This window comes from Pimephales promelas, chromosome 6, assembly GCF_988280905.1.
Source record: "Pimephales promelas chromosome 6, fPimPro1.hap1.1, whole genome shotgun sequence".
Lineage (NCBI taxonomy): Eukaryota > Metazoa > Chordata > Actinopteri > Cypriniformes > Leuciscidae > Pimephales > Pimephales promelas.
The window spans coordinates 27485859-27513554 of NC_142774.1; the positions used below are offsets into that span (position 1 = coordinate 27485859).

The 27696-nt window shown below is 37.3% G+C and overlaps 1 protein-coding gene across 7 annotated transcripts in view; it reads right to left on the bottom strand.

The window, feature by feature from the left end:
* The window catches only part of slit2 (slit homolog 2 (Drosophila)), a 107514-nt gene that overhangs the window by 49413 nt on the left and 30405 nt on the right, over positions 1-27696 (bottom strand). For 6 of the 7 annotated variants that reach the window (XM_039693712.2, XM_089132319.1, XM_089132321.1 and 3 more), the window contains exons 5-14: positions 10166-10237; positions 9689-9760; positions 8955-9026; positions 7045-7208; positions 6573-6705; positions 4697-4768; positions 4538-4609; positions 1904-1975; positions 922-1065; positions 402-565 (exon numbers count right to left, since the gene is read on the bottom strand). In XM_039693712.2, the coding sequence (XP_039549646.2) occupies positions 402-565; positions 922-1065; positions 1904-1975; positions 4538-4609; positions 4697-4768; positions 6573-6705; positions 7045-7208; positions 8955-9026; positions 9689-9760; positions 10166-10237 (1037 nt within the window). Of the gene's footprint in view, positions 1-401; positions 566-921; positions 1066-1903; positions 1976-4537; positions 4610-4696; positions 4769-6572; positions 6706-7044; positions 7209-8954; positions 9027-9688; positions 9761-9866; positions 10005-10165; positions 10238-27696 lie in introns of those variants that run through there. The other variant, XM_089132323.1, reaches the window with a different exon arrangement.

Sequence of the window (27696 nt, forward strand, 5' to 3'; positions counted from 1 at the left end):
TACAGAGAACTGAGAGGAGAGCTGTGTGTGTAGATCAATAAATAAATATGAATATTGATCAAGAAATCCTGCTCATTTATAACCCCACAGCGATCAATACTCAGCTGACAGACAGTAAACTAATAATACCCACAACATGCACACATTTGCATTCTGATTCCTAATCTGCTTAGACAGGAGAAGATAACTCATGCTGAGACCCTTGGAACCGTGTATATATAAGTGAAAGCTGACTAAGATGTTTTCACCATTAACAACACACATTCTCACTGACACCCAAGTCCACAGTTGGGAGCAGACAGGAAGAGCAGGATCAATCGATTTAGCATCTGCGAGAAAGTCTGGCAAACGGCCGATAATTACACATATATGCAAATACCAATGTGCATGTGTGTATGTACCTGAACAGCGGAACTTTTTGCTCTTGATCTGGCCGATGCGTTTGTTAGCAAGGCGGCGGGGACTGGTGCATCGAGCTCCGCTGGTCTCAATCGGGTTGTCTTGCAGGTAGTCAGCTAACCACTTCAAATGGCAGTCACACATGAAGGGGTTCTGGGCCAGATGACTGATGAACAAAATGAAAAAGAAAATTGTGAATGACGGTGATAGTTAACCAGTTTCTTAACTAAGCAAAAAAAGTACATTCACATTTTTTTACTCCCCATCTACTGATGAGCCTGAAATATGACTGTATGAAACTTATCATGCATGGCCCTAATTTTATATACCAGGGTTCCCTCAAAAATAATGATCCAAGTGACCAACTTTCCAACAATATAAAGGGGAAAAATGTATTTTCATGCTTACAGACATATCATTGTGTGACAATTGTAAAACCAAAAAAAGTAAATGTGGCATTATTAAAGAGCTGTGTTTGCAAAATCATATATTTTTACTCATTTTTCAACGCATGTTACTCACAGAGTTTGGATGGTTCGGAGAGAAGAGAAGGTTCCCTTTGCAATGGTCTGGAGTTTGTTGCCATAAAGCGACAGGACATTTAGTTTCTGCAGGTCTTGGAAAGCATCTACACGCAAACAATTGATCTTGTTCGCATTTAGCAATCTGTTGGGATAAACATTAGCATGTGACATTTTACACAAATCTCTCAGGCAAACAGAAAAATCTATACATGCGTATTAAATTGAGATATTATAAATGGCATTTACAAATAGATTAACATTTATAGACAAACATTTGAGTGAGACTTAAAAAAAAAATATTCCCTGTGGTTTCCAGACTCATTTACAGTGCATTATGGGAGAAAAAATTTGTGAATAAAAAGAGGTTTTATTTTACAAAGCAGCTCTCTTAATAAAAATGTCTGTGTGCTTCAGTTATTGGCACCAAATTTTTACATTTGTGAGCATACACAAATGTGAGTTGAGCTTTTTGTGATAGTTATTTCAGAATAAGTCTGCAAGAGTCTATCTATATTCACTTTGTAAATAGTCTGATCACAAGGTTGTAATTGTAAGGTTGTGGTTGTAATGTTATGTAGTAGCACCAAATGCTTATGGTCTTGTTAAACCCCTATAAATACTTGGATTAACAACCATTTCCTAAACATACTCCTCACACCCACACGCACACACAGCGGAAGTGTGTGTGGTATGTGAGTGAATGTATGTCCAGTTGTGCTGTCTGTCATCAGGCGAATGGGTGAACCTTACAGTCCAATCCACGCAAACACACACAGACGTTTGTTTTGTTCTATCATGGTGTGAAAATCTTTTGTTTTTTTATATTGAGCCAATATATCTATTTCTCTTATGACTAAAACTTCAGATCAGAACCAAGTTGAGAGTGAAATAAAATAATTGAGGTGTAAGCTCACACAGAAATAAACACCTTGCCTTCATGGTATTTTCAAGCATAAATACACAGAATGTGCATTACTCACAGTAGCTGCACTGAGAATAGTCCATCAAAAACACCTTTGGGAAGTTCAGTGATTTTATTCCCATATAAAACCCTGAAAGGCAGAAACACAAGGGAACATTAAATAAAAGCAAAGATTAAAGATGTCCATTACCCACCCACACACAAACCGATTCATCAGAAATTGATCCTTAAACAAAGCACACGATGTACCACCACAAATCAACCCAGTGTAACCAGTTACGAATCATATTTAAACACAAACGAAATCATGTGGACCCACATTCATGAGGTAAAATCATAAAAAAAAAACATGTGCACAATAATCTTCTTATGATGAATATATCAATTGCAGTTCATATTCATTACTTCATCCTAATGGTCCATAACCATGCGCAAGCTGAGGTTGTTGTAAAAATGGGTGAGGGATACTGGAAAATTCAAGACTAATCTGTTAGAGCCATGCAGGGCTAAAAAATTCATGGCATTTTTATTTCAGAATGAATAATGGCATTGTGGCTTTGGCTATTTGCTGATATCCAACATATGTGGAGGCCCACACAGAAAGCTCTGCAGATTTGGAACGTCTGTCATTCACAAAGTTGCACAAAGTTGTGCTCTTGTATGTTTATTCATTAAATATTTTTTCTTATTTAATAATGCTTTCAGCTACGAATCAGCACACTCAATTTATCTTAAGAAATATACCACAGATTTCATCAAAAAGCCTTTGCAAAATCTGTCTGAGCCTGCATTTGAATTATTTCATTAAGTGATGTCATATCAGGACTTGCATGTGTGTGTTCACTTATGTTACACATTGGATCACTCTTCTGGCATGAAGTTGTATTTTTTTAGGAGGACAGATTTTAAATGGCTGGCTGGTGTTCCTAAGAGGCTGGTCCAAAGGGAACGAGAGAGAGAGGGAGAACTGTTCCGCCCACTAAGTTCTGGCTCATTGGAACCCGGTCAGTAAAGTAAACCAAAGAAAATACAGAGACCAAGCAAGTAGGACATATACATCACAACCCCTAAAAAAAATACATGTACATTTGCACACTGAAAATACCAGGCCAAAACAAATAACTTAATAGATTAGAGAAAGGGCTTATATCAGTGTGTTTATATTCTAAGGCTATAGCCATATACAGTATAAAGCTTAAAGGGATAGTTCACTTTGAAATTAATTTTTGATATGTTTTAGCTTACCTCAAGGGCATCCAAGAAGTAGGTGTCTTTGTTTCCACAGTATTTTCAATTTTGAAATTTTTCGGTCAAACCATTGTTCTCTGTCAGTTATATAATGGAGGTTTAGGGGTCCACGTCAAAGAGCATGCACAGAGAAGTCCAAATTAAACATGATTTAATGACTCGTAAATGTAAGTACAGATTGATGACGAACAGTATTTATATCGTTTTTACCTCATGTGATCACAGTCAGATCCAACTGATCTGAATCAGTTGTTCAATGTCCAACTGAACAAAACTGAACCATGTCCAACGTTCCGCCGGAAGTGATCGTTTGCGCGACGACATCACTCAGTGTTTACACAGAGATTTCGGAAGTTTTACCTTTTACTAAACATATTTAGATATACCGAAATCGTCTTCTGTTGTGATTTCATCTACATCTAAATATGGTTAGATCTTCGCAGTGAAAGGTAAAACTTCGGAAATCTCCGTGTAAACAAAGAGTGACGTCGACGCGCAAGCAATCACTTCCGGTGGAACGTTGTACAGGGTTCAGTTGGACATTGCACAACTGATTCAGATCACTTGGACATGACTGTGATAGCATGAGATAAAAACGATATAAATGCAGTTCGTTTTCTCAGACAAACCGCTCGTTTCGTGTCTTGGGCCATCAATGTGTACTTACATTTACGAGTAATGAAATCATGTTTAATTTTGACTTCTCTGTGCATGCTCTTTGAGGTGGACCCCCATACCTGCATTATATGACTGACAGAGAACAACGGTTTGACTGAAAAATGTCAAAATTGAAAATACTGTGGAAACAAAGACACCTACATTTTGGATGCCCTTAAGGTAAGCTAAAACATATCAAAAATTAATTTCAAAGTGAACTATCCCTTTAAAGCTTAAAGGTGCAGTAATCTTTTTTATTAACGTCAATTGTCTTGGAATTCAGTTCAACATTGTTGTTTACCCTGCACTCTCTTGTCTCGTATACTGTTTTATTATGCTTGTGAATCTATTTAATTACATCAAAAATTCAGTTGTGATTCGCACTCAAAATTCGAAATCTTTTGTTATTTTATTTTTTTAACACAGGAAGCACAGACGTTTCAGCTCTCAGGACTTCTTCAGTGTGTCTTGAAATTGTCATAATTTTTTTCTAAACCGAATCGCACTGTAAAAATTCACACAAAATCGCCATCTCGTAAATGACTATTTTGTACTGTGTGTAAAGAGAGAAAAATGACTGAGTTTGCCTTTAAAAGTTGTTATTTATTAAAATGACAGGTGTCCTGTATATTTGAATGGTGGTTGGGTTGACTCAGACCCTGCAGGAATTTATCTGCTCTGTCCTCTAAAAGCTTGAATGAGCCAGATCATCAATAATTGAAAGAATGATGGAAGCTTAATATAACTCTTACATTCTCTTCTCACGCACACACATATATATACTCACAGAGAATTCAAAGATCGGAGGCCTTGAAAGGAGTCTGCAGCCAATTCAGTTATTTGATTATTACTCAAATCTCTGAAAAGAAGAGAAAAAATAGAGATAGAATAAGTGTGTTTTTGTGTGATTGTGTATCTATGTGTTCTCTCACAGACACACACTCACATTCTCCGCAGTCTCTTGTAAGGTGAGAATGCTCCTGGCGGAATAATGCTGATGGAGTTCTGCTCCAGTCGACTGTGAATAGATAGAATAAACCAGATCAACAAATGGAAGGAACATTGCAGAGGGAATAATTCAAATCTCAAAAAGGTGAGGGTAACTGGAAAATGATGGACACTGACACACCACTATTGAGGAGTTATTGGAGAGTATGAGAATGATGGGTGATGTTAGCCTAGAAAACCGAAAGAAATGTGAAGATTTTGAATGCTTCGTTTTTTGTAATCTTGGACAATGTTTTTTAGTTAAAATATGTTTTTATATTATACAAATCTAATACAATAAGAGGGGAACCAAGAGGAAAATCAATGTGACAGGCACAAATGTAAGATTAATGTGAATATCTCTGGGATGACTTTAATCACAGTGTAGCATCTGTGTCTGTTTGCTGTTGTTCCAGTTTGAGGCAGTGCCCATGTCTGCTGAGAACAAATCCAAAATATCTGCTCCATGAAAATTGAATTATAAACACACTAACATTTTAACATTGAACAGTACTTATGAAAAACATGTTTAGGATATAATGAAGACTCAGTCATATACAGGCTGTTGTATTTGACATCATAGCAACTTTACATTTTGCAATTACTTTATTTCTTATTTCAAACGCTTTCCACACAATCATCTGTTTTATTTTTTTACTAATTTGTTATATTTCCATTACATGGCTGATGGCTAACTACAGTATTGTATTTCTACAACTTGTACACCAAAACTGCTGCTTTTAATTGAGACAGCTTTTAACCAAAGACACATGCACAAACAAATTATAATAATAAAAAAAAAAACCCCCAGAAAGAAAAATAGTAAAAATTACACACTTAAGCTAATTATTTTTTTGTTAAATGCAAAAATGTGATTAAATATGGATATTGTGTTACTGCAATAAAATATAAATCATCATCAGCTGTAATTTTCCCACCTGCCAAGTCAAGACTTTAAAAATTAATTATGAATCATAAATATATTATTCATTCAGTACTCTAGCATTCAACTTAATGCAATGCTTATTTATAACATCTCTCCTTCTCGCTGTCTCTCTCTAGAAATCTGTTCTTCTCTTTAACAGTAAATATGTCATAAATCAGATAAGCTCTCCAAACTTGACAGAGCATGAAAATCAGATCCCCGCAGGTGGACGAACATACACATACACACACATTTCATTCAACCAAAGCCAAATGAGATAATCCAACTCATCTGCCAAGGCCATGCAAGCAGCTTTCAGAGGGGATGACAGACAGAGAGAGATGGGAAGAAAAAAGATAGACAATGACCCTGGCAGTGAGAGGCACAACAGTTAAAAAAAAAGATGTGGCGTCTCAATCCAGACCCCATTGGCAGAGCGTTGGCCCTCAGAAGAGATTCCATTGATAAAATAAATCCATTTCCACACTGAATTAATGTGCATGACTTCAGCATGGCCTCCGTAGTTAAAATATTTGATACAGATACAGCCCTCACTGTGTATGTGTGTGGAATGTGGAAGTTGCATCTGTCACAAAGGGGGCAAATCCACCATTACACTCAACCTAACAGAAGACTGAGGAAGACATATGAACATAATCTGTGTGTGTGTGTGTGTGTGTACATGTTTTTTCAATCCTGGTGGGGACTTAAACCCGAATGCACACAAACTCTAGGGGAGGTCCCCATGTAAATTGAGGTCCCCATGTAAAATGTAAAAATGCAGAATGTTTCCTGTGATGGGTCAATGTTTGCACGGTATAAAAACCATTACATCTATGGAGAGTCCTCACAAAGATAGTAAACCAGATGTGTATGTGTGTGTGTGTGTGTGTGTCTGCTCCTCACTCACATCTCAGTGATGGTTTCTGGCAGGTTGGTAGGTATTTCAGTCAGTCCTTTCCCTCGGCAGTCCACTATATTATTACTGCAGGTGCATAGCTCAGGACACTGCAGAACACTACAGGACGAGTGTGACTGGGGCCCTAAAAAACACATAAAAAGAGATGACAGTGATGTAGAGGTATGAGCTACACAAAGGAAGGTTGAGTTTGAAGGAGAAAAATGAAAAATAAGTGGTGGACTGCATATTGCAACCAAATGCAAATTGATGTAAAGAAACTTTTTTGTCCATGTGATTTCAGCACAAATAACTTGCCTTCACTGAAGTCTTGAAAGCATGAGCAAAGAAAGAGAAAAGCCGAAAAATGAACAGAATATGAAAGCTTTGACAAAACAAAACAGCAAATACATGTATTTATTGTCTTTATCCTTAGAAGCCCTTATCTCCTATCAACAAGCCACACAAACACACACAAACTCACCTGTACAGGTAAACTCTTTCTTCTGAACCTCAGCAATGTTGTGGCCCCTCAGGGAGGGTGGGGCCATACACTGTGTGTAGAGGCCAAGGCGGGGCCTTTGTCTCAGCCAATCAGAGAGCCAGGCCACATGGCAATCACATAGCAGATTATTAGAGTGGAGGCGACTAGAGAGATTGAGAGTGTGAGAGAAAGAGTCATTTGAGGCAGTCTAAGCTGATGTGTATATGTGTGTGAGAGTGTATGTTAGTGTTATTGAATTTGCCTCGAACAGTTAATCAATTACAGTTTTGTACTTACAAACAACGCGCAAACCAGGGATGTGCAGAGAGTTTCTCAGTGCCCCTTTTTTACATTTGAGCCCCTGCCCCTGAGGAACTCTCTGCACGTCCGAGGTTTGCGTGTTATAATATACTTATTACCTTTCGTACTTTTTTCAGGATTCTTAGTTAAAAAAAAAAACAGCAACTATTTAAAATAAAAATATTTTGTACCAAAATACACTACCATTCAACAGTTTGGGGTCAGTAATTTTCTTTTTTTCTTTCTTTTAAATAAATGAATACTTTTATTTAGCAAGGATGTGCGAAATTGATTTAAAAAAAAAGTGACAGTAACGATTTAATGTTGTTCTATTTAACTTTTTATTCATTAATGAATCCTGAAAAAAAGTAACATTAAAATAGATGTGTCCAAATATTTGACCAGTAGTGATGTTACTGTATTGCTGCATGGTTATCTATGCTAGCATAATTATGTTTACTGCATAATAAACGGTCTATCAATTTACAACGACAAAATACAAGTGACTTGAATAGGCTACGAGTATTACTTACCATTAATGCTACTTTTGGTGCTAGTTTTTTGATTTCATTGAATCAATGGATTGAAACATCCATTGATTCAACGATGCAGATTCATAAATGTAAATTCGTCGGTCCATGTAATTTTGAAACGATTTATGAATGACCTGAAAATTACCGCTCCACTTCACATTGTCTAATGAAATTTGAACTTCTTGTGCCAGATTACGATTGGTCGGTGTATTATACATGACAAAGAGGCTTCAATGAATTATGTAATATTTTAAAATATGTGATATGTTGATTTTTAATTGAATCAACACATTACCGTACATTTATTATTGAAAAAAAAAAGGTTTAAAAAAATCGCCGTCGAGTCATATAGGCCCATTACTCATTGAAAGAACCATATTTGGGTTGAGAGCATCGATTCCCGAGCAGACTATGCTACCTATGTTATACGTGTACACCAGTGCATTTTCATTTTAAAACGCATAACTTTCGGTGGTTCTTTTTTTTTTTTTTTTACACATTTATCAAAACAAAATTTAACCCCTACCATTAATTTTTTTCAATGGAATGTTTAACTATGGTAACAGTGTTATTTTAGTATTGTTTATACACTAATACAATATTTTGAATTCACTGTCATATTTTGTTTAGCAGTTTTAATTTCAATTTTAGTGTAAGTAAACAATAACAATGACTGGCATTTCACACTAGCCCATGTTTCATGGCCATTGTCCATCCCATCCTGTCATTCACTGGTCATTCTTTCCATCATCTCTTGCTGACGTTTAGCTAACAAGGACCAGAATACTGATATAGCAATTTTAGCTCATGTAAATTGGATTAAATCATGATCACACACAAAGGACTCCAATATACAAAATGTATGCTAATGAAACATACATATTAATACCGTTATTACACCTTATTACCCCATAATCACACGTATTAAGGGCCAGCATGATAAGTGCTGGATAATCAACGACAGTCTGAAGAACTGGTTTAAAGCAGTTTGAGTGTGTGTGTGTGTGTGTGTGTGTGTGTGTGTGTGTGTGTGTGAGAGAGAGAGAGAGAGAGAGTGAGAGAGAGAGAGATACTCACAATGTTCTGAGCTTGGGCATGTGGTTAAAACTGGCCACAGACAAGCGAGAGATTTTGTTGTTATTCAGTGTGCTGTGAAACAAAGACAGGAAAATATAATAATCATTTTATAGACCTATTTAGATAACAAACATATACAAACCCAAATGACTTTGTAGCTTGTGTGGAAGCAAAATTTTCAAGTGGTTCTAAACAAATTAAGTGAATGGTGACCACAGCAGCTGTCCATGGTCCCCATCTACTTTTCCACAAGACATTCTGCTAAATAACTCCTTTTGTGTCCCAATTCTGTGATAACAGAATTTTAAACCTCATCTGTCCATTTGTCACAAAGCATCGAAATAATCCAAGTAAAATAATCTGACACAATCCCATTTATCTGTCTTGATTCCATTTTCTCTAACAGGATTATTCCACTAATCCCACTTTAAAAAGCAGATATGCGTTTTTTTTACAATTATTCAACATCAGGCATAATCTGACAGCCAGACACATGGCATGCAGTCTACATACATTGAAATTCATACCAATTTAACATGAACATACACTTTTCTAATCTCAATTCCAGTCTTTAAATCAAACATAGTTTCTGGAACAGTCCAAAAATCGGTTTTACCCAGCTTTGAACCAAGTCTGAGGAGACCTCGATACCTGAAAAGATCTCTGCTGTGGCTTTAATTCAACAGAACACAATCACCCAAGTTCACACACACACACACACATAGTGCACTTACAGTACTTCTAGGTCCCGCAGAGCTCTGAACGCTCCATCTTCAATGCAGGAAATTTGATTGTAGTCCAGCTGCCTGAGATAGGAAAAAGACAGAGAGAAAATATTTGAAGTTCTTCTCTTTGGTGATAAATGATTATCGTAATAGAGTAGCACACTCTCTCAGAAACACTGTTCCTTACTAATAATCAATGTATATATTTCACTCTCCTGTTCATCAATCTGTCTTTCTTTTCTCTCACTCATTTTGTTGTCACAGTCTTTCTTTATTTCTCCCCCAATTACTGTTCTTGACTTTGCAGCCTCCTCACTCTGTCTGCTGTGTTCTCCTCCACTGTTGTCTACCTGCACTGCCCACTCCTCCCATCTCTCTGTGTGTGTGTGTGTGTGTGTGTGGGCGTGTGTGTGATGGTCAGTCTGCCTGGGCATCTCATTAAAGCACACAATCATTAAATTTCACACATAGATACAGAAAACTCACAGGTTTTTGATCTCAGTAGCTCCTCTGAACGCTTTTCTGGGAATCCCCTGGATTTGATTTTCACTCAGGTCACTGTAAAATAGAGAAAGAGAACATGAACAATCGTTAGCAGTTATGGAGACAGGTATATATTAAAATTATCAAAGTTCTATTTAAATTGGAAAGTACACCGATTTTGGTAACCTTCTGGTTGTTGTGTACCACAAAAGCAAAGGCAGACACATGTGAGACATCAACTGTCAAAATTCTGTCATAATTTACTCATAATTGTATGGTTTTCTTTCATCCTTAGAACACACAAGGAGAAATGCATGACATAACAATAGAGTAAATGGGAACTGGAGCTTTCAATCATCAAAAACACTATTAAAGAATCATAAAAATGGTCTATATGATTTGTGTTCTATACTCCATGTCTTCTGAAGCCATATGAAATTAAAGTTGATAATTTCATCCAGTGAGCTGTTTAGCGAGAACAAGAGCAGTCTGATTTTGTAAATAAGACAGATTAATTCAGTGGTTCTTAAAATATTTGACATTGAGACCAAAGAACCAATGAGTAACACAATATTAACAATCTAGTAACTATTATTAACGAACAAGAAACTCTGATTAACAGACTAGTAAGTAATAGCGCACAGACGAATGTGGTAGTTCACTATTAAGTAATCAATAACTACTATTTTTTTTAATACTTCCCAGAGAACTACTGAAAATATGTATTAACAATCTAGTAACTACTATTAACTAAAAGAAACTCTTATTAACGAATTAGTAAGTAATAGCTCGGAGATGAAAGTGTTACTAGATACTTCTGTGGGAATTACTAATTATTTGGATTCGTATTATGAAGTGAAGATCATTGGAACTAACTAGTAATTACTCAAGTGTTACTAAAGACATTTTCTAAAAGTATTCTAAAGTTCACCAAAAATCTCAGACGTTTGCACAAATCATGACTAGATCATGTAGTAACACTTGAGTCATTACTAGTTAGTTCCAATGATCTTCACTTTATAATACGGATCCAAATAATTAGTAATTACCACAGAAGTACTGTATCTAGTAACACTTTCATCTGTGAGCTATTACTTACTGATTCGTTAATAAGAGTTTATTTTAGTTAATAGTAGTTACTAGATTGTTAATAAACGTTTTCAGTAGGTCTCTGGGAAGTATTAAAAAAATAGTAGTTATTGATTAGTTAATAGTGAACTACCACTTTCATCTGTGCGCTATTACTTACTAGTTCGTTAATCAGAGTTTCTTGTAGTTAATAATAGTTACTAGATTGTTAATATTGTGTTACTCATTGGTTCTTGTGTAGTTATTCATTAACGAAGGAACCCTATTCTAAAGTGTTAGCCTAAAATGTTGATGTCAGTTGAATGTTGTACAGTATATTGCTATTTTTAGTATTTTTAGGATTTTAATAAAGATCATGTTAATAACTAAATGCAAATATTTGTGAGAATTACTGGGGCACCCTGGCCCTCTGGTAGAGAGAAATTAAAAATATTAAAATAATGTTTTGCTTATGAATCAGACAATGCTACGAACACATCACAAGAGCTGAGACAGATGTCTTTTAGGCTTTCATATTGTTTTTTTTTATTTTTTTATTTATTTTTTTTATGTGTGTGTGTGTGTGTGGCTCCAATCCCCATTACTGCATTTAATTATATCCTCTTTTGTGTTCTACAGAGAAAAGAAAATCATACAGGTTTAGAATGACATGATGGTGAATAAATACTGACAAAATCTAAGACTGATAGAAGAAGTGAAGACTAATGATTTCATTATACAGCTAAATAAACAATTTATGGTCATACAATTTGTCTCAAACAGTCATTTTAGATAAATATGGTCAATATGAAAAAGAGGACAAAGAGAAGAGAGTAGAAAAAAAATGAAGGAATTATATGATTGATTACTTTAGCAAAATCCTCCAGTGTGAAACCTACACATAACTAATAGCCTTATGTTCAAATAACACACAAAAGATTCATGGACATATGCAGGCACAGTCTGCGGGAGAAAATAAACAACAAAAGAAAAGAACGCAGGAAGGAAACCAACAGAGTGAGAACAAAGTTAAAAATGTAACTTCTGCAAGAAGAAATGCAACAAAAATACACACACACACACACACAGCAAACGCTCATGCAAACAGTTATGATGAGACTGAACAAACATTTTCCTGGTTCTCTAGGCATCAGAGAGCGGACATTTAAACAGCCATGGTTAAGTCTTCAGTGCTCTTTAAAAATGTCATCCTGACATGACCTGAGCGTGAACTGAATGAGAATTGTCTTTAATCAGGTTCATCTGCGTCTGTACAGGACACCGACACCGGTCTGCGTGCGCATTTATGAGATCAAACGTACGTCTGGATTACAGTACAAACATTCCAGCTGTCACCCAGATGAGGGAGAGATGAATTCAGGCACAGGCAATCAAACCATTGAAACAAAACAATTAAAAAAAAAACTGTTCCCATTTTTAACGGGGCGACTTACATCGAAATAAAGTACCACACACACACACACACACACAAAGACATGGTGGGAGGTGGGCTTGACAACTGAGGGCTCACACACACACACACACACACACACACTGAAACTTCAGTGGCAGCATAGAGTGGAACACCCAGGAGGGAATCGAGAGCTAAGAAAGAAACAGAGAATAAAAGAGAGAGTAAGAGGGTTGAATGATGACCCCTGAACACCTTCAGAGGAAGTGCTTCACTCGCTCTCTTCCTCTTTTCAATAATTGGACAAAAACTAACAGAAGCTTAATCCTTGCTTTATTCCTACTCTCTGTCCTTCATTTTCTGTCACTTTCACTCTTTCTTTTCACCTGCTGAGGGACAAAAATACCTCATATAACACAATAAAACACTGAGAGAAGTTTAACTAATCTAATCAATTATTCATTTCTCCATCTCTCTGTTTTCATACACTGGTAATGAGCATAATGAGTTATGAAGAGCCCACCTGCACTAATTATGACCATTCATTTCAATGAACACCCATTATCATAATAGCCGCAAACGAAACACTTGATTTTTTTTAAGGGGTCACATGATCAGATTTTAAGCTTCGGTCACATGATTCAACATTCAAGGGGTTCTCAAAGGTTGACCTTTGCACCCATGCATGCGTGCGGGTTCCTGTGTGTGCGTTTCGGTAGGGGGTGACTTTAATGAAGTGTCTTCCCTCACGCAAAGCAGACCCTCAAAGACAATCCTCTCATTTATAGACGTACACCCGCACACACACACACAGCATGGGACCCTTACAGACTGTGAATAGCTAGTTCAGCTAGCCAGACCTGTCAGTCAAATTCCTCATCCGTCAATCATAATGGGACACAGACACTCAGTCTCCAAAAACTAGACACCCTCCGTAATAGATCAACGTTTATGTGTGTGTGGGGAGGTCAGGCCAGTCTGTCGAGGGCTCCATTCATCTCGATGCCTGTCATTTCTATGACTGGCACATGACAGCACCAGCAGGATTTAAATGAAAAATGCCAGGGAGACAGACAGGTATTTATAATATCAAAAAATATTCACTCTAACACACACATTTGTCTGGATGTATCTGCAGTGTTGGATTACTTTTTCATCCACTAGGGGGCAGTGCAATCTTACCAGCATGGACAACCATCCACAGACACTAACATCTGCTACAGTGCACTAGGTGTTTTTGTTTAGGTTTATGTATGTCCATTTACCTTGTAAAGATAATTAAAAATGAGAGAAGGGTAATTAAGTGAAAATTTTGTGATTTACTATATTCAACACAGCTCTGGTCGGGGGTGTGGTTAGGTTTGGTGGACATATTATAAAAAATATGTTAGGCTGATGAATTTCAATAATGCGATGTGACTTTCGTCCTGTAGTCTTAATTGACTTGAAAGGCCAGTGGACTCAGGAAATAGTAGGACAACTAAGCAAAAGTTCTGTCCAAGGCCAACCAGGGCCGTAGCTGGGGGATGGGCTACCGAGAATGTTGCCCCGAGCCCCGTGACGAGGGGGGCCCACTAAAGTGCACTATGCTATAGCCTTCTCATTGGAAGAGGGGGCCCACCGATTAACATTTTGTCCTGGGCCCCGAGACTTTAAGTAACCGATTGCTTGGCAAAAGCACTCTGCTTGGTCTTTTGTTGCTGCTTTACATGGACACATTTTGTATTTTCTTTTCTATGCGCTGTGGATGAGCAAAACAACACTTAGAAAAAAATATATGAATTTGGTTTATATACTAGTTTGTGGTGGAATAAACCTAGACATTCTACAAAAATGTACCTTGCCACACAGTGCTCGACAAATAGAGAGAGGAAGAGAAGGAAGGAAAGAGAGGGAAGAGTGAACTGATAGGGAGGAATGAGTGGAAAGAGAGAGAGAGACAGACAGATCACATCCTTTAGCCTTTGATAGCAAGCGTTAAATTACCGCCAGTGCGACGAACAAGAAACAATGCTATCTCCCCAAATGGCACGATAAGCACACAAACATCGGAGCTGGAAGTGTTTTTTTCAGGCGGCAAGTGTAGAGATTTTCCGTTTGAGCCAGGGTGAAACTGTCCCTGATATGAGTCTTTCAATCGATTGCCAATACGCGTCTGGCCGGTACAAACCCAAGTTGATGAATTCTGCATTTATTCTCAAGTCATTTATTTTTCTTTCTTTAACATTGTTTTTTTTTTTTTTTTTTTTTTTTTTACACTTTACTTATCAGGTTCACTTTAGTTAATAGCCTACACACAATGACAGATTCATTGGCTGATTTTTGACCATTTTGAGTTTATTGGCTTTTTATTATTGGCTTCCTGTTTGGCATTTTCGTTGAATAAGTTCAAATCTACCAACATGTAAATAGATATTAAGCAATTTCTCTTTTTAAATGTTTTCTAAAAAAAATTTACAATTAATTTTGAGTAAATAACATGACAAATTTGATGTTAAAATGACATGAAAATTCACCCTATCTATTTTGTAAAATGCACGTTATAGATCTTGTGTTTCATTAAATTATGTATTTTTTATTTAATCTCATAACGTTTCATCAAAATTTCAAAAACGTATCTTCCAGATCTTCTCTCTCATGGCGTATGCTGGAATTTTCCAATCATTTAGTCTGCTTAAACCCAGCCACTCCAAAATTGACTGCAAGCCCCCATTCATTTCGGAGTGCAACATCCACATCTCAAAATCCATTCAACAACTGATGGATAGAAAGAAGTCCCAGACCTACAAAACTTTTCTTTTTTTAAAAAACCATTACACTCACACATCACAATATGCAAAAAAAAAAGGTCTGTTGTCGCTACTTTTGTTTCATTGCGACTGATATAATTTGTCACTTGAGTTTGTTCCTCTTACTACAAGGAATTTGGTTTCACTAACAGCCGAGGTGCATTGATAAAAACACTGAAAATGGATTAGTACTCTGTGAGCTTGAATGTGTGCTTCACACATTCTCTCTCTCTCATCCAGTGGTGTTGGGGAGACCACCTGTCATCCATGAAAATGTCATGCGCACGCACACACACATTAGCAGATGTTAGAGGGATCTGTGAAGAAATGAGCGCTGATCATTTGCTCTCCCCTGAGAGGCTCATTAGCGAGGTGTTAACTGGAGGCATTCAGCACTCGTCTTGTAAGCCTGGCTCTGAGGGCACAGACTGCCATCCTTCTCCCTCTCTCTCTCTCTCTCTCTCTCTCTCTCTCTCTCTCTCTCTCTCTCTCTCTCTCTCTCTCATACACACACACACACAGAGACAAAAATATTGGTGAGGTGGGCACTAGTCAAGTTCTAGTGAAAGAAATATAATTACACTTAAAGTTGGAACTGACAAACCCAGATTAATATAATGGTAAAAGGACAAGTCGTGGAATCAGTTTTAAGAAACTTATAGGACAGTGAAATATCAGTAGGATATCTATGAAATATTGCATTTAAAATGCTGGAAAGAAGATTAAAAAATGCTTGCTTGAGACATCTTTTAAGGTATGAATACTATTATCAAATACATTTCTAGAGGAGCATCAAAAAAAAAAGTAATTTTCAATTCACTTGTTGCTCTGGTCATTCTGAAATGCCAAAGTCATTATCAAAATAATTGGCCACTCTAACTTACCAGAACTTTCTCACACACTTGCACCCAAACAGAACGCATCTGCAGCTGATAGCTAAATACATTGTCACAGCGTTCTGTCTGTATGCACTAAACGGCAAGTAATATATTTCATTTATTAAAAGAGCCACAGGCTCTTTCTTTCCCAGTGGCAATAACTTAATTTCCTTTACCGAAAGTGACAATAGGCTCTTCAACAAATGGAATGGAAATTCCGCTTTATTCATTTAGAGTTTTTTTTGTGAGTTATATTGCGCAAAAATTACATTTGAATATTGCCTGGCTTGAAAGACAAGAACATTCAAAAAGCTTAAAGGTGCTCTATGTATTTTTTTAGCACCCTCTATCAGTGATGTTTCAGATCGCAACCAATTTTTACAAGAGTGCTCGTTCTCGAACAGAAGAGCGGGCACTCACGGTACACGGTCACACTGAGACTTTCAACACACCGGAGAAAGCATCACACAACATGCTGGAAACTCTTGACGTTGAACTAATGTCAGTTAAGTGACGCCTTGGGGGTGAGAATGGGCTGGTACTGAACGTGTCTGGAAATGTGTATTATAAACAATATGATAGTAGTGAGATGAGTGACGTTAGACAGTAGATCTAGTACATAAAATAAAAGTTACATCCTAAAGCACCTACTTTTTGTTATCCTGGAACAGTCTTTGTATTCATTTCATGTCTCATGTATGTTGTAGTTTACCTTGCTATTTCATTACAGTTTACCATTATTTCAGCATATCTGAAAACTTGTCATTTATCACAATAAAAATAGCGGAGGTCTCTCCATAATTCAAACGCTCTTCGTCCTAAGTCGATCCAATTCACTTTTGGCCTGACGAGCTTCAGCAGATACATTTTTGTTTTGTTTTTTTATATTTATGTGGAGTTTGTGTTGGAGTCTGTGTTGTTCTGGAGGCAGGTCATTTTTTTTGGTGTTATCAGACTCCATGTCGTCAGCAGCAGTGCCGTTACATAGACTGCATGTAAAAAGGAGAGGGGTTGCACGCGCGCATGCACGTCACATACGATGGATTTCGAGGAAAATCTGGAAAATCACAAAAATAGGAATAGTGGCCTTCAGAGTTAAAAGCAAAACCTGACAAGTGGATCATTGTAATGTGTGATTACAACCCACAACCAGACAATAAAAAAAGGATAGCACCTTTAATCCACCTTGAATGACTTATTATATAATTCACTATTATTAGCATGTATCTTTTATGCTCTCATAAACTCACAGAAACGAATCTACTAACACTCTTTAGGGCAAATAAAAAACCGCTTTAAAATAATACAGTATTAAAGTTGTTGAATAATCATGACAATATTGTGCATCCATCACTGAATTGAGTTCAGGGTCAAAAAGTCAGTCAGACTTCGGTGTGTGTGTTTATGTGAGAGAGCAGGATTTGATTGTGCCAGTGTGGGTGCACACAGACAACCACCAACTTTCCCACAACCACTTGTTTTCTCTCTGTCTGTGTCTCCCTGTGTGACATTCTCTCTGACTCGTTCTCTTTCTGCCTCTGTCGGTCTATCAGTTGCTCTTTCTCTCTCTTTAAGACACACAGATCGAAACAATTGAGACAAAGAAACACTTGAAGATGAAAGACAGGAGATAGTAACTCTATTTCCCTCTCTCTCTCTCTCTCTCTCTCTCTCTCTCTCTCTCTCTCTCTCTCTCTCTCTCTCTCGCGCTCTCTAAATCTTTTCAAGATGTTTCGAGTCTCGTAGCTATTTGCTGTCGATTCCAGCAAACAGTATACGTGTGTGTGTGGGTGAGTCAAACTGAAATATTCCTGTTCAAATACAGACGAGGCCTCAATGTTGTCTTTCACACACCCGCAAACTTCAGTCATGACCAATGGCTACACACACAGCTGCTTAAGTCCATCTGTCCTTTCCTCACTCATTCAAACACAAGCACACACACAGAGTTAAGCCCATTTCTTCAGCGGGTCATTTTAAGGATGTGTCTGTCAGAGCTGTTGATTTTGTAGCTTCAAGATTCAGTTTCTCAAACGCACACGTTGAATAAGTATATCAGACCAACTTCGGCTTCTCGGTAATCTACAATTGCAAAACACAGATTGAAAATCTCATAGAGAGCAGAAAGAGAGGAGGGAGATGGTGTGGTTTTCCAGTCACACTCAATCTGCCAGTGGGAATTACATACAGCCGTCGAGGATTTCCTTCTATAATTTACTGCTTAACGATCACCACAGTTTGTGTGTGTGTTTGCACGGGTGTGTGTGCGTCTCGCATTTGTAATAGCAGGTTGCAAGTCAGCCTTACCAGAAGTTTCCCTCGGCCTAAACCACCATGAACCAATCAATAAAACTCAGCCCAGAGCAGCTGTTAAGATGTCAGCTTTACATATCTGATTACATTACATACAAAACACAGTCAACGTTATCATCTCCCTCTCTCTGTGTGACCTTTCCCATAATTCCACTCTCATACGAGTTCATCAGGAACAAATAATCATGGTTGAAGGGAGATTTTGTTTGAAGGCTAATGGAAGGTTCTGTTAACGCCTGACCAAGCCATAAAGCATCACAGAAGGGTTCTGCCGTCCCGCGCAGTGTTCCTCATGTCTAAACCGCATATAGACACTTCGGGGGATCGTAAAGACACTGATTTACTGCCTTATTTGAATGTATTCAATGACTTTAGTGCCGTTCGCAGTGTTTTATATTTTTGAAAAACGCTTTCTCTCATTGATGCTCATTTTTCCTGACTGCTTTGTGGTTGAAATTCTTGTCATGGGATTTTCTTATTGCAATTTCAGATGCTTGTACACACACGCAGAAGGTTACGTATGCAAGCGTGAGGGCCAAAGCAAACATACAAATAAAATGTAGAGACCGCGTCAAAGTCAAAACTCTTGCAAGTAATCATCAAACTGTCTTTTGACTCACAGACACTTCAGAAACATACAGTATTACAATGTAACTACTATATAACATTAATGTAACAACATGCTAATTTAATTATCCATGCACTACTATGCAAAAAATGCTATTTCAACAGTATACATATCCCTAAAATAAAACAGTAAATGCTGGCACTGTTATCTGAAAACACAAATGAATATAATATTCACGCATCAAGGTCAAGAACACAACAAACTCATTTGTAATAATGAACAAACAAGCCAATTTGTTTTATATAAAGGTCCTTAATGATTACCATATTTATATATATATGCCAAAGAATATCCTTTAAATAAATACCATGGAACTATTAAAAATGTGGCACATATGCCTAAAAAAGGCAAATGCTGGCACTGTTAAGGTAAAACATATCTGAGCATGTACAGACAAACACTAAAGATGTAGACATTTTAAATCATAATAACAAACTCCAACAGAAAAACCTGTAGACGGATCAAATTACCATGAACTACACAAGTATGTCTGTTAGATTGTCTTTGAATGATGTTCCACTCCATAATGCATACAATTTCAAAAGAGAAATGTAAATGTGCCAGTAAAAACAAATGTGCATAGATACACACTCACACAAACACACAAACTTAAATGGATAATTTTGTGTGTGCATAAATGGAAAAATCCCCTGACTTCACAAACAGTTCAATTTAAGTGTGTTTACTTTCAGCAGCGCCACATGAATGAACACACACACACACACACACACACCAGTCATGGCAGGAGGTTTATTAGAGTCAATGCTATTGATGTGAATGAAGTCATTAAGAGATATATTATTCACGCCTCATTTGATTCCTATGGACCACCGTACACCCCGAAAACATGTATCCATGACAGCAAGAAAGCACAAAGACAGGAATTCAATATACACTCCAACCAAAACACACAAACATTCACACACACTTGTAGCCTATAATGCATCTATATAAGCAAACACACATATAAATGCAAACAGTTTTTTTCTCCATATAATTATGTTCAGATATCCAAACCTTTTTTTTTTCTTTTCGCAGAAACAAACATTACAACAAAAATAGCCCATGTGTTTAATATATGCATTGGAAATTTTAAAACATCTGTTTTTCCAATACAGTGTGTACCAGTGTGTGTGTGCGTGTGTGTGTGCGCGCATGTGTGTGAGAGAGCAGTTTGATGTCATTATTCACCCGTGTGATAACAAGTGGCTCTACACCATCAAAAATCCTTATACATCCACCCGCTCGCATACACACACACACACACACACACACACACACACACATTTCGAATGCAATAAAATTTCACTCGATGTCTCAATATATCAATGTCATACCGGTATAATCTGCTCACTCTGAGTAATTCATCACAGAGCAGTGTGTAAGTCCCATGATCACACACACACACACACGCACACACACACAGACACACACACAATCCACCCGCAGGCCATACACAATGATAGTACTGTATGGTGAGGCTGCCACCACAATAGAACTGCAGAAGCCTTTGTGTATCTGTCAACCCCTGTCTGACTATCTTAATAGATCACACACTCAGAGGATAAGAGAGAGTGAGAGAGAGAGAGAGAGAGAATATAGCAATATTTGTCCATCTGTCCATAGTTTCTCGAATAAGTGTGGGCAAGTGAGCGCATTACCCACCCGACAGAAAATCAGGGGGGAAAATATGGAGTACGAACTTGCGCAATTGATTATTTATTTTTATTAAAATCTATTTGGTCCCACTTTAAGTACTATGTACTTACATAAAAAAATAAGTAAGGTTGTGTTGTAAAACTCTTTTGCTGCTATTGAGGTCTGATACTTGTAAGGTTAGGGTCAGGCATGGTGGTATGGGTAGGTTTAAGGGTAGGTTAAGGTGTAAGGGAAGGGGCAACTATGTGATTACAATTGTAATTACATAAATTAATTACAGCTGTAATTACATGCAGGTATTTTCAAAATATGAGCAAAGTAAAAATGTGTATGTACACAATAAGTCCATTGTATCAAATTAGAAATTATTAATTTCAAAGTAAGTGCATAATACTTAAACCCACCTAATATAAAGTGGGACCAATTAGTTTTATAGATCAGTATTTTTCTTCTAGCAATGTCATATATTTTTTATCATTATCTTTCTTCAATTATTTTTTTTTTTGGTACAATTTGTTTCTTTGTCTTCAATTTTTCAATTGCAGCAACATATTCAATCATCTTTTCTTGAAAATGGGCAAAAATAAGATTTTTCATTTTGTCAGTGAGTAATATGAATGGTAATGTCAGCACTGGAATGGTCCAGTGATATTGCAAAATCGAATGCATAAATGCTCCACATACACAACAGCTGCATTTTTGTTTTATTAATGTGGGATTCGAATCCTCACCCAAAGGAAAATGCGTACCTCTATATCAACTACTCTTTATTGTCATAATTTCCCACTAATTTTTAAACTCGAGTGAATTTAAAACGGCAACGGCAAAAGTTTTATTGGATACATTTTCTTTAAATTCTACATCATCTTACGTATATTGAGTTGTCCACTTCATACATCCAAATGCCCAAGCAAGGATGGCATTCTTTTAATCCAGTGGGGTTGAGCAGACATTCAAAGTTTTTGTGTTTGTTAGTGGTTTAAGAGGTCATTTCTCTATGTCTTATATGGACTGAAAGCTGAGCATCTTAAAAACCCTTCAAAACCTGGAAGGCAAATTGGTGCTCACTTCAGCTGCTCTTTTACTTTTCTCCACTCTCTCCATCTCCCTCTTAAAACATGGCCCTAAGTCATGCGTTTATAGAGCGAGAGAGAAAGACTTGGGTGTGAGTGTGTGCGTTTGTGTGCTGGGGTCACACTGATAAAGGCTGTGTCTGTGAAAGTGTGCTAGTTTTAGTGCGTCTAAAAAACATATTGACCGGTGAAGCATACCATCTGCAATCACAGAAAGCCAATAATGCATGTTACACAAAAACATACCACTGTCTGTACACTTGCTCCAAAAGATTATTCATAGTTGGCCCGTTGCTCTTTTTCCAGTTCTGTCCATCAGACATAAACTTCAATAAATAGTCAGTCACCACTGTCTGTCAAACACACATATTTGCCTAACCACACCTATATCTCCAGAGCAGCGAGACACGCTTGCTTTTAGACACAACATTCAGTAAAATATATAAATGACTCATCAATAACTCCCACTAGATGTATTCCAACTGACATGTTTACTGAACTATCGAAATGGGGACTTTCCATTGTGTTTTATATATTGCTTGATATAAATATTATAACCACACCTCAAGAAAACCATACTATTTAAAAAAAAAAAAAAAATTAGGGTGTCCCTAATTTAGTAGCATACACACAAACACAGGCACAATTCCAGGGCCACAAATTCATGTCACTTTATAGAAGCAGCCAAATTAGACCGCCCTCATCCTCAAGAAATATTAACAAACTATGCAATGTTAAGGACTACATTAAAAAGGGACTATGTAGCGATGAAAATAAATGGTTTTGTGGTGCCACCCACAGTGTTTAATTGGCCATCGAAAGCATAAAAATGTATGACATCTGACATTTAGAAAACAAACGCATAACACTTCAAGGTACATTGTTGGGCCTCTGCTGCTCAAAAAAAAAAAAACTTAATAAATAACAATGTTTTATCTTACAGGAATTTTCGCCCTCATGGCATTCAAAAGACTTCATCTTTGAAACACAAATGATGCTATTTTTAATGAATCCTGACTCTACTTAATCCCCTACTTTCAACAGAGGGACACAAATCTCTCATTTTTTTATAAATATGTCTTCATCTGTGTTCCAAAGACAAAAGTCGTATGGGTTTAAAACATCAGGAGGTTAAAGGTGCCATGTGTAAAAATTGAGGTTAAAATATCCAAAAAATGAGCTACACGCATCAAAAGAATGAGAAGAAATATGATGATGTCATTTAAAAAATGACATGTTATTGTGCTGCCGAGATATTAAACAGAATTAGCATGCTAAATTACTAGCCCCAGCCCAGCAGGTGTCATAATACCAGTTTCGGCCAAGGGACGAGGTATGCGGGCGAGCAACATAACCACCAGCCAAACTCCAATACACGAGTAACTCGCACGGCTTGTGTGTGTGTACTTGAACTTGATGTCAACCATGTGGAAAGTACAGCCCACTACTACATTTCAGTTCAGGGAAGAGTTAGAAAAATGATTGGTTGATATTATGGATGAGGAATACATTTTGGTAAGTTTTAGCATACTGTATCTTTCAACAGTGTTCGTGTTTTTTACTATTAGCTAGTAGAGATGATCGGTTCACGTGCGCTAGGGATCTGTCGTGTAACCTTTACAAGCGCCAAAACGGTATTTATTGTTCGAATTGTGTTATAAAATAAACAGAATCTGAGAGCTGAGATTTTTTTTATATATCATAATTGACCTGCTCCGTCTAGTCTGTCGGTCTCCGTGTCCTTTTCTGTGCGTGACAAACTCGTTATGTGGCATGAGAGTGTGTGAAAAGTGAAAAGTCTCACGGTGAATTCGTGAGAGTTGGCAGCTCTAGCTTGGTCAACATCAGCGAATGCTGTCTGTCAAATTAATTCAAACTAACAATAAAAATGTAATATGAACAAAACTTCAAATAATAGTCTGGGCTTTATTTTCCCATATCGTTGAAATGCACCAGCTTATATTTGAGACAGGCGTCTATGAGGCAGCCTTTATAATTTAGTATTGAGATGTTGTTCATTGAGTCTCTAATCTCTAAAAATCTCCAAATGCTCCACATGAAACTGCGGTCTTCCAACCTTTTACTATCATGTCAATTGATTTGATTAATATGCACAAGGGAGAGAGAGCAAGACAGCGCTGGCCCGTGTTGTTTGAAGACGTGAGAGTGCATGCGCACGCGGCACAACTCACATTCTGGAGGTATACTGCCCCCGTCTGGTATGGAATATGGAGTATGATTTGATTTTTTATGCCAGATGGCACCTTTAAGTAAATGATGACAGTTGTTATATTTGTTCTTAACCCCTTAAAAACAACTGATCTACTGAATAGGGAATTGCTTCTCTAATGTTTAGCACATTAGGTGTGATCTGATAAGCATTTCGTTTTGAAATCACTGACGCCTCATGCATTCATCTGACACTTACAGTGACAAATTCCTACACAGACACCGACGCGACACAAGAGAGACTTCTGAGCAGAAAGAGACGTCTAAAATTAACTGGCCCACATGAGCAGATAGACATTACCACCCAGACTCAAACAACACATGCAAACACCACACTGAGTAGATGCACATATCAGTGGACAATTATATGATGTTTGCAGTGTTCAATTGCACATAAAAGTATCAGTGCACGCCGTGTGTGCATTTGGGCTTGTCTTTAGACTTTTGTGAGTGTGTCTAACTACCACAGCAGTTGTCGACAGGTTTAGGTTTATTGAGAGAGAGTGTTTTTATAGGGTGTGTAAGTGTGCGTGTGTGTGTGTGTGTGTGTGTTTGTCTGTGTGGTGTTGATCCATGTTAAGCTCTTGTAGTCGTTATATCTGTGTGTCACATTCCCGACAGTTCCTGCATTATTTTTAGAGGCTGGGGGATTTACCCAGACACACACATCCAGTAAACCTAATCTCGATGAGAAATACAGTTTTGCACTGACACAAGTTCAAATCCAGTCTCCACAAGATCAAGTTCAACTCACAGCTCATTTGATCTTTAAACATATTAAACTGATGCAGATGTCAAATCGTTTTCTATACAAAACATGCTTGAAAACCTCTCTCAAGAAAATAAATTTCCATTTACTTTGAGTTTTTTTGACAAATTGTTATTTCTTTCTTTGCATTTATACCCTACACCTTTTGAAAAATTCCTTCGTATTTTCACAAAATCACTCTGTGTGCAAGTGTTGATTAGAAAAGTTCAGTTGTCCGGTTCAGTTGTCTGGGGTCTTATAACTAGGCCAAACTCATTCACACAACCCAAACGATTACTAGTCAGAATGAGAAACGCATCAGAAGAGGAAGAGACCTCATAGAGAAAGAGGTGATGAGGAGGAAGTTGGTTTTGTAAAGGGCACTGCAATGGCCGACGTTTTGAGGCTCTTAGGAACTAGCTGGCAAACAGAGCGTAACGTACGTGAGCGAAATCATCAATGGAAATGAAGTACGTTTTTTGGAGAGTGGGCTTAGTGGTGGGAGAGGGGGATTATCTAAAAAAAAATTCCTTTCAAGAACTTAGGTTTAAAGGTCCATTTTGTCTCTCCGGCAAATCTCTTTTTCTCTTTCTCTTGCTTTTCCTTCTTTTCTTTCTTACAAACACACTTCCGAATGGTGGTATTATGTTGCATGTCTTCATCATAATAGTGAACTGGAGAAGTGAGATTACAGTGACCTAACATGGGAGGAATTCCTGGGAGAGAGACTCAGAGTGAGCGAGACAAAGGGAAAAATAAAATTAACACCTGCTAGACCCACATTCCCAAGTGAAAACATTTCTATCCCAATGGAAAACATACAGTAGAGGAAAGGAAAGCAGAGGAAAAGAGAGTGAGTGTGTGAGAGAGAAAGCACCAAATCCACATCCATTGAAATGATCAGGGCCAATTAGTCCACATCTGTCAGTTCAGCACTACACTTATTGACAGACAGGAAGAGGTGAGCAATTGAGGTGCTGAAGTCATGACATACACACTCAGACACACACTATACACACATACTGTATATTTAAGTAGCACAGGAAGTCAAGCTTGTTTGGGTCAGAACAGGTGGCATAAACTGTGAATGTGAGCTTTACAAGAAATTTACTGAGCTAGAAGAACATTTTTGCACATGCAGTAAGTTAAAAATTCTGAGTTAAAGGGTTAGTTCACCCAAAAATGAAAATTAAGTCATTAATTACTCACCCCCATGCTGTACCAACCCCGTAAGACCTTCGTTCGTCTTCGGAACACAAATGAAGATATTTTTGATTAAATTTGAGAGCTGTATAACTACCACATTGGCTCCTAAGGGACTGCCTCTTGACGGCCCAAAAAGTCAATGAAGAAAATGTTTAAATATCCCAAGTGACTACCGTGGCTCAACTATATGTTTATCAAGCGACGCGAATACTTTTTGTGCGAAAAAACAAACAAAAATAACGAGTTTATTCGACTATTTCTTTTCTTCCTTGTAGGCCAGAACGAGACTTCCTTATAGATTTCCACGACGCATGCGCGAGAATTGCGATCTGAAGTAGTGAAGGCTGGTGTGAGCAGATCGCAAATCTCGCGCATGCGTCGTGGAAATCTAAGGAATTCTCGTTCTGGCCTACAAGGAAGAAAAGAAATAGTCGAATAAACTCGTTATTTTTGTTTGTTTTTTCGCACAAAAAGTATTCGCGTCGCTTGATAAACATATAGTTGAGCCACGGTAGTCACTTGGGATATTTAAACATTTTCTTCATTGACTTTCTGGGCCGTCAAGAGGCAGTCCTTTAGGAGCCAATGTGGTAGTGAGAGAGCTCTCAAATTTAATCAAAAATATCTTCATTTGTGTTCCGAAGACGAACGTCTTACGGGGTTGGTACAGCATGGGGGTGAGTAATTAATGACTTAATTTTCATTTTTGGGTGAACTAACCCTTTAACTATCCACCTTTTTCTGCGCCTGTTTTATTTCCCATGATTCATAGCGGGTTCAACTGACTAAACGAATTTCTACTTCCGGTTGAAGTATCTGTTATTCTGTTTACATAGAATGCTTGAACTCTAGTCCAAACATTTGAAAAATATAAGTCTACACACGCGTTTTATATTTAATATGAGCGAAATACACACAACACAACAAATCTTTAACTTTTAGTTGGCAAAGTATATTTTAGTAATTCTATGAATTACACTGCGCAAAATAAAAGTAATAGCCTACTAACCAGATGAAGAAGGGTCAGCCTCCACACAACATAATTTTTTTATTTTATTTTTTGTGTTCGCATTTATGAGGAAAAAAAAAACAAAAAAACAATGTTACGGACGTGACCGCTATGAAAGCGTCTTTAAAACTTTCACAGAGATCTTAAAGAGAAACCACAAAGCCTTTCTTAAAGTGAATTTCGTTTTTTTATTAAAGGGATAGTTCACCCAAAAATGAAAATTCTGTCAGTATTTACTCACCCTCAAGTTGTTCCAAACCTCTATGTGTTTATTTGTTCTTGTATCCTACTCTGGTAGTCAATGGAGATTGAGATATGTTTGATTAAAACATTCTTCCAAATATCTTCCTTTGTGTTCAGCAGAACAAATAAACACATAGAGGTTTGGAACAACATGAGGAACTATCCCTTTAATTGTATCTTAATTTCAACTAATGTTTCATCAACCAATTGCCTGGTTTTAATAAATAAGAAGTAAATATAGTGGAAAATAGATCATGATCATTTCATCAAACAGGAGTCT